This window comes from Arachis ipaensis, chromosome B06, assembly GCF_000816755.2.
Source record: "Arachis ipaensis cultivar K30076 chromosome B06, Araip1.1, whole genome shotgun sequence".
Classification (NCBI taxonomy): domain Eukaryota; kingdom Viridiplantae; phylum Streptophyta; class Magnoliopsida; order Fabales; family Fabaceae; genus Arachis; species Arachis ipaensis.
In genome coordinates, this window is record NC_029790.2 from 89,577,395 (window position 1) to 89,585,594 (window position 8,200).

An 8,200-nucleotide genomic window follows, 5' to 3' on the forward strand; every position below is an offset into this window, starting at 1 on the left:
TTCTGCTTCTGTGACTGTCTCTGCTTGAGTTTCTGCTTCTGATTTTGATTTGTTGTTTTCTAATTTTATTGTTGTTGTATGTTGATTTGGTTGTTGAATTTGTTGAATTTGTGTTGATTTGTTGAATTTCTGATTTCTGGATTTATTGAATTTGTATTGAATTTCTGCTTCTGTGTTGAATTTAGTGGTGGAGATAAAGGTGCTGGTGGTGGTGGTGGAGGTAAAGGTGCTGGTGGTGGTGGAGGATATTTTTGTCCAGAAAAAGTTAAAAGGACGATTTTAATACGAAAAAAAACGTTAAGGATGATTCTAAAGCAGAAATTACGTTGGGGACGGTTTCGATTCTAACCCCAATGTTAGGGGCCAAAACAATACTTATCCCTTAATATTATTTCAAGTCTTATTGTTTAATTTAGTTAAAATTCATTTATAACTCTATTCAATATTCCTCTGCTTTAGAAGCTGTAGAGCATGAGGCTATTTGTATTGGCATATTCAGCTACATCAGAAACGATAAAACATTTCACATCTTTGATGGTGCCACTATATGAATAAGGTTTAACGTTCACCAGATTTTGTGACGTATAATTTATGCTCGAGTGACATGCCAAATTTTGTATCACAGCTCTATTCTCGATCAATAATCTACTATAAAGTTAATAAAAAAATGGGCTATGTTACACATTTAAATATTTTTTCATCCAAGTTTTATTCAAATAAGTCCAACACCAACAAAAACCACTCTTATTAAAAGAGCGTCATTACACGTACTTTATCTTCTTCTTCTTCTTCTTCTCCCCGACGCTTCTTCTTCTTTCAAATACACACATACGTCATCTTCTTCTTTCAAATTCACGTATACCTCCTCTTCCTCATTCTTCTCCTTCTTCGCGCACGCAGATTCTTCTCCTCCTCTTTCATTATCGTCATCACCAACAACACCAACATTTTGCTAATGGATTATTTTTTCAATCGAATTGAATGAAATGCAATTACTTAATTGAATTGAATGGACGACAGGGGTTCTGAATCTGAATTGATAATCTCTAAATTGTAGACAGAGGTGTTTCGAATTTTATTTTATAAAATGGATTATGTTTCGTTCATTCAGTACTATACAATTGTTTCACCATGAGTACGTGTTTGGTTCATTATGCAGAAAGCTGTTTAAATTTGATTTTATATAATGGATTATGTTTCGACTATGTTTCGTTCATTTAGTACTATACAATTATTTTACCATGAATACGTGTTCAGTTCATTATGCAGAAAGCTGTTCAAATTTGAATTAATATAATGGATAATGTTCTATTCATTCAGTACTATACAATTGTTTCACTATAATAACATGTTCGGTTCATTTCTGTTCTGCACAATTCAAAATTCTTCCTCCTCACCTTCTACTGCTTCTTCATCAGGAGGAAAAGACAAAAAGAATACAACAATAACAAAAAAATGACGATAAGAAGAAAACACGTGTAGAAGAAAGAATGTGAAAAAAAGGAGAAGAATGAGGAAGAAAAAAAACGCGAAGAAAAAGACAAACAAAGAAGAAAAAGACAAACAAGAAGATGCTCCATGCGTAAACGAGCGTGAAAAGAAGAAAAAGAAGCACAGGAGAGAAGAGAAAAAAAAAAAAAGAGAAGCGCTTAACCTAAAATTGCTTGGGTAAACTTGTATGCCAAAATTGCTTAAATGTGAAGTTCCTCATAAAAAATCAGATAAACAAAAAACTACTGTCAAGCCAATTTTTTCATTGGAATTTAGATCCTCTAAACTAAAAAATTAGTAAAATAATAAAATAAAGTTAATCATCATTGATTTTATAATTTCCATATATGTCTAACTATCTTAATTTAAAAAAAGATCTTTTTTCGAGTTATCTTTTTTTAAAAGATCTTATAGAGAAGTAAAAGTAATTTTATGTTTGGATATCTCATGTAAAAAGGTCTTTTTATCAATCAATTATATTTGGGTATAACAATATAAAAGTACTTTTTTGTTTATTTATTACATGAAAAACATCTTTTTTTTAAGGAAAAAAGATCTTTTAAAAAAAGATGTAAATTACAGCTTCTCAAAAAAGATCTTTTTTTGATTTTACTAGTGCTTTTACTTTTACTACTAGAAATTTGCCAAACACGTTAAAAAATAAAAAAAGATCTTTTTTCATTGAAAAAAGATTTTTTTTTAACAAAATAATGGCGCCCAAACATGCACTAAAAGTAATCAACTCTTCACTTTATTACTTTACCAACTTCTTTACTTTAGAAAATCTTAATCCTTTCCATTGATGCTACATTCTGCATTATAGTCGAATCTCTAAATATTCTTGCAATACAACAGTCTACAGGTCAAAGCAGGCACTACGGATAAATCTTAGTGCTTAATATAGGAGAATTTCAAGTCACAACTGTTTGCTGCGAACTGGTGATAGAACCACAATTAACGACGTCATAGATATACATCTCAATCCTTGACTGATGTCCGTAATATCTTCACGTCATGGATGGGCCTGAATAAGTATAAGATCAAAATTAGAATTGAAGAAGTTCTTAAGGAATTTCTATAAAATACTTCATTTCAATCATTGATGCAGCTGATAATTTTTGGTGTATCAAGAACCAAATTCAATTTGGTTTATCATAGACCCTGAGTGTTCATTGGCCAAAGCCGAAAAGCTTTCTCTTTGATCATGTATTCACAAAAATAACATGAAAACAAAATGATGATGAATGGATCAGTTCATGGCTATGTTCCACATATGATAAAAGGAAAAAAGGATATAACATAGGTCGTGGAATTCTAGAACACTGAACACCCAGCAAAAAGGCGAGCTCAATATCTGTAGAAGCTTTGTAATTCATATAACCAGTTTTATTCAGAGGTTTGCTAATAATTTTAGGATGTGTTTGGTTTGTGTTTTCATTTTTTGTTCCATTTTTTGTATTTTCTGTTTCTAGATTTTGTGAAGAAAAAAGTGAAAACAGTGAAAACAATAAAATCTTATTTTCAGTTTTCACCTCCGGCTTTCACTTTCCTTCACAAAATCCAAAAAATAAAAAACACTGAGAATGAAAACCGAAAATGAAAATGCAAACCAAACGCAGTCATATTCTTTGATTGTTGGTTTATGTATAGCATATGTTACTTTAAATAGCTATGTTTGACATACCTATCATTGTTATCTGTTTGGACACTGCCAAGTCTTTTGATAATTTCCATCCCACGACATACTCTCCCAAATATTGTGTGTTTTCCTGGTTGAAACAGAAACAGCAATTAAGAATATCAGTAGGTATTCTAAATTTTTCATGAAAATTGAAACAATTAATCATAAAATGACCAAGAAAATCTCGGGGTCTATGCCTGAAAACGTGTCAACCTTTAAAACAAAGATATATCAGAGAACTCACAAGCTGCTCTTAAAAGAGAAAAGAAATATTTAGTTGGATGAGGAAACATACTAAGCTATGCATGCATTTGTATCCACCAAGAAATGATAACATTTAAGAAACATAAGCAAGAAGCTGCATCCTAATCCATAGCTTTGTTGACACAATCATTAAAACACACAAGAAGAGAGATTCTAATCCATCTTAAATCCTCCACATTTGGACAGGACCACATGTTGTGATATAACTTCACTAGTTGCTCGTATGCTTGGAATACATCTATACCTTTGGCCTCCAGTGACCTTAGGGCTTAGAGAGACTACACCGGATCATGATATAAGTAGTCATACAACAGCATATTGTAAGGTGAATTATGTCGATCTACCTCTCACCTAAAAGCTGAAACGGAAAAAGGGAACATGAACGGAACAGAGTTGCAAAACCAATTTTCTTTCCATGACTCTACTATGGGAAAGAGATTACATTTCATCATTATCTGAGTTTCGTGCACAAGACAGTTTGCGTTCACAATGTGTGTGCCATTGTGTCAACAATCCAGCAATTGTGCATGCCTCTCACTGAACCAAACTACTCATGGTACATGGACAATTTTCAAGTTACCATATTGGTGGGGAAAAAACATTCAAATTAAAGCACAGAATCCTCACAGTGCAATAGGTATAGTAAATTATAAATATTGGAAAAACAAAAACAAATTTAATCATAAACTTCAGAAGTAGTGCCTTACAATTTCCAAATTCTAAAGGTAAATATACAGAAAAAAGGAAAACATTACCATCAAGAGAAGGGCATGGTGCTAGAGTAATAAAGAATTGACTGCCATTAGTATTTGGGCCAGCATTTGCCATGGATAAGATACCAGCTCCAGTGTGCTTCAACTCTTGTCTAATCTCGTCTTCAAATTTCGGTCTGCGACAAAGAACAAGCCAAAGAATGCAATAAATCATCAATGAAGAGTGCATTACAATCAACATGAAAAAATAAAACAAAATATAATCACTAAAAATAAAAAAAGACATACCCATATATAGACTCTCCTCCCCTTCCAGTCCCAGTGGGATCCCCTCCTTGTACAATGAAGTCCTACTCAACAATTAAACCAAATGAATCCATGTATCAACATTAGAAAAAAAGGGCTCATACTCATACACAGAGGGAGAAAAATTGAAGTACCTTGATGATTCTGTGGAACTTAACATTGTTGTAATAACCTCTGCGAGACAATTCAATGAAGTTCCTGCAAGTCCTTGGTGCGTGCTTGTAGTACAGCTGAGCCCAACATTGAAAAAATAAATTAAAATAAAAGAATTGTTGCCATTGGCAAAAAAAAAAAAAGGAAAATTAACAAAAATTGGAAAAAAGACAAGTACTTCAACAGTGAAAGAACCCATGGAAGTTTCTAGAGTAACCTCCGGAGCACCACCTTCTGCGTTTGCCCACATTTTTCTTTTATTTTCGCTGCCTCAGTCACACAAAGCAAAAGCTAATAATAAGTTGATTCCGTTTCTCTCTCTCAGCCGAAGAAAGAAAAGGCGTCAAGAGAGTGAAAGACTCTCCGTGACTTTACAATTTGCCAATGTTTTATAATGGGCGGGGCCTTTTATGGGCCTAGGCCCATATATCGCCTGGCCCATTTTGATTTTTCTTCCATCTGAATAGCTCCAAACTGTGGTTTTTCCATTTGAATATTGGAATCGTGGCGATGAGACCCATCAACCTTCCCGAACCGCCGAACCATTTCTTCAGCTTGCCGAAGTTCTTCGACGGCGCCGTCCGGCGAGCCGTCGTCATCGGTAACGGCTTCGCCGGCGCCGAGAACCAGTGCATCGGGTTGGTCCGTGCTCTCGGTCTCTCCAATCGTCACTCCCTATACGTAAGCTCTGGAACTAAGCTGAATTGTATCACTGGATTGTGTTTGGTTGCTGAGAAAAATTGATTTGTTATTTTTTTTTTTATGTGCAGCGCGTGACGAGGCCCCATGGAGGAATCAATAGGTGGCTTCATTGGCTTCCGGTTTCGGTTCATAAGATGTTGGATTCTGTTATCAGAAGGCTCTGTGGGAATTCGCGGTTTCAAGCTTCGAAGATTGGTATGCCAATCATATTTTCCTAACTTTTATTTTGTTCATGTGATTGTTGTTTGTGCTGATTCGTGTGCTAAGTTGTATTTGAAAATGATGGTTGCTTAGTTCAGGCATATCAAGCGTTTTAGAAGCTGATGCTTACCATATTGCAACAATGGCGCGTGAAACGTTCCACAAGTAGGTTGTTGTAGTCTTATTGTGCTTTCTGAAAGTGAAATTCAGAGGTGTGATGAATTTGTACTAGAAAGACTAATGAATTGCGGTTGTATTTTATTCATAGGGATGGTCCCTTGTTGGTGGTTGCATCTGGGAGAGACACTATTCATGTCGCAAGCTACATTAAACGGTTAGCCCCAGAAAATGTTTTTGTTGTTCAGGTTATGCTTTGTACTTATTCTATTTTTGTAACTTGACGCATAAGTTCATTTCATGATTGAATGCGATCATAGTACATATATATCTGTTGTATGTTTGAGTGAAATTATAATCTTTTTGCTATCGGTTGAGATTGAGTGGAAATTGAATTAGACTTGTTTCTTGGTAAATAGTAATATTTAAAGAGAATGGATATTGTTTGCATTTTTGAGAAATTGCCTGGACATATTATTTCTATGATACCTGTTGGGGTCATAAGTTCCAAATGATTCACATGCTGTGATGCCTATTTCAGATACAACATCCGAGAGTGCGCCTGAATCGATTTGATCTTGTTATCACTCCACGCCATGATTATTATCCGCTGACTCTGGAAGGCCGGCGGCAAATTCCATGGTTTCTTCGGAAGTGGGTCACTCCATGGGAACCTCCTGGCAGCAATGTGGTAGGTACTGTGGTTGTGTGATGTTTGTTGCTTTAGTATTTGTCTCTTCCCTGTGATGTTGTCATCTTTAAGTTTCTACATTATACACCTTTTCCCATCTTTCAAGTCCCTGATTTTACATTATAATAGTTCCTCACTGTGGGAGCGCTTCATCTAGCTGATTCCACTACTCTTAGGGCTGCTGCTTCTGCTTGGCATGATGAGTTAGCAGCTCTGCCCAAGCCTTTGCTTATTGTTAATGTTGGGGGTCCTACAGGTATTTTATTTTGCACTGAGGAACTTAAGATGCTTTGCCTGTTGGACGTTTTAAAAAGTATCATATGTTCATATTAATATTTGCTTTTCGTATGTAAGAAATCAATCAATTTTTAGATGTTCTCTTGCACCTTGTAATTGTTTGACATTTGTAGTAAAATTCTTCTTGTTGGTGTTTTAGTGTTTATCATTATTGAGATTGTTGTCATTGTCTGTAGAAATCTGGTTAAGAATCTTTCATTTGTGTGTTAGTATGAATTTTGTGTGTTATTCCTACTGAATTGATGATCATCCCTTGCATATTGGTGACTCTCTTAAATGACACCATAGCCTAGTTTTTGTTTACAGGATTGATTGCATTACTAACTGGCAAATGTTTGCATTGGATTGATTGCATTACTAACTGTCAAATGTTTGCATTGTATACTGCATAGTTGGAAATTTACTGAAGTTGACTAGGCCAATTTTGCATACATTACGGTTTGTTTGATTAAAGCCTCAAAGATTCTGAGCTTAAAATTTGAAACTTTTTAATATTTTTATGGCCTAACCCCTATGTTTCTTGATTATAATATCTATTTTAAATTGTTGCTATGGTGTGGATCTCGCAAAGCAGTTGGTGGTAATGCTTCAAAATGTGTTATGGAGTTGTGGAACTATCCGAATATCTTTCTCTAGAAGAACGCCTGCAAAGGTATAAAAGATTACACAATTAGTAAGAATATTTTTTTATTCAATAGGTTGTGATTATAATAAGCTTTGGCTTCTACCATGAGCATGCTTCTGGTTGGTGGGTTTGTTTGTAAGCCTTGAAAGCTGGCATTCACGACATACAGATGATGTTGCCATAAGGGATGGAGGCCCCATTCATTTTTATACTTTGATATATTTTGATCTGTTCAACAAATTCAGTTTTGCCATCCTTATTGCAGATCTCCAACATTTTGGTCAAAGAATTTGCCACAAATCCTAAGGTCCATATCTGGGATGGTGAAGGTACTTATACCTGTAATGTTCATAGCCATAAAACCATGTCCCAGCATTGAAGATCGCATTATGTGATGTATTTTATTACATTCAGGTCCAAATCCGCATATGGGACATCTGGCTTGGGCTGATGCCTTTGTTATCACAGCTGATTCCATTAGTATGTTAAGTGAGGCCTGCAGTACCGGGTACGTAAGATATTATAAGATCACCTGATGATTAGCATCTACCATTAAAGAGGAAAAAAGAAACCTCATTTCATCATTCACTTCTTAAAGGGATATCTATAGTTCCATGACTGTGTATATTGTGCTACAGGAAGCCTGTGTATGTAATCGGAGTGGAACTCTGTACATGGAAATTTGCGGACTTCCAAAATTCTTTGCAGAAGCAAGGAGTCACTCGACCCTTCACTGGGCAAGAAAATGTGAGTAGGCAGCTGTCCTATGATATTCTCTTTCTTTTTTAGTTGCAATTAGTTCTCATCATTAGATTGCAAAGTTAGATATGGAAATTGGGATTTTATTTCGTGATACATTTCCTATATATAACTTTCGAAGTTGCCTTATGAGAAATAATGTAGACTGGTTTTAGATGGGAACGGCCTCTTATGTGCTGTCATCTTCAGTTCTTGGTGAT

General features: G+C 35.1%; 2 protein-coding genes across 4 annotated transcripts in view; one reads left to right on the forward strand and one right to left on the reverse strand.

The window, feature by feature from the left end:
• Positions 2,216 to 4,994, reverse strand: LOC107604653 (peptidyl-prolyl cis-trans isomerase CYP18-2). Its single transcript, XM_016306283.2, has 6 exons — positions 4,787 to 4,994; positions 4,590 to 4,685; positions 4,438 to 4,499; positions 4,192 to 4,325; positions 3,176 to 3,260; positions 2,216 to 2,515 (listed from the first exon to the last, which is right to left on the reverse strand). Exons 1-6 carry the CDS (start codon positions 4,856 to 4,858, stop codon positions 2,470 to 2,472), a joined length of 495 nt encoding a protein of 164 aa, XP_016161769.1. The 5' UTR covers positions 4,859 to 4,994; the 3' UTR covers positions 2,216 to 2,469.
• Positions 5,078 to 8,200, forward strand: part of LOC107604652 (mitochondrial fission protein ELM1) — a 3,683-nt gene continuing 560 nt past the window's right edge. For 2 of the 3 annotated variants that reach the window (XR_002348940.1, XM_016306282.2), the window contains exons 1-10: positions 5,078 to 5,289; positions 5,379 to 5,505; positions 5,610 to 5,676; positions 5,780 to 5,876; positions 6,170 to 6,319; positions 6,449 to 6,576; positions 7,157 to 7,268; positions 7,507 to 7,570; positions 7,656 to 7,749; positions 7,880 to 8,002. Coding sequence is in view for 2 of the 3 variants with exons in the window: in XM_016306282.2 (XP_016161768.1) it covers positions 5,119 to 5,289; positions 5,379 to 5,505; positions 5,610 to 5,676; positions 5,780 to 5,876; positions 6,170 to 6,319; positions 6,449 to 6,576; positions 7,157 to 7,268; positions 7,507 to 7,570; positions 7,656 to 7,749; positions 7,880 to 8,002 (1,133 nt within the window). In the remaining variant the exon portion in view is untranslated. The remainder of the gene's footprint in view (positions 5,290 to 5,378; positions 5,506 to 5,609; positions 5,677 to 5,779; positions 5,877 to 6,169; positions 6,320 to 6,448; positions 6,577 to 7,156; positions 7,269 to 7,506; positions 7,571 to 7,655; positions 7,750 to 7,879; positions 8,003 to 8,200) is intronic. The other variant, XM_016306281.2, reaches the window with a different exon arrangement.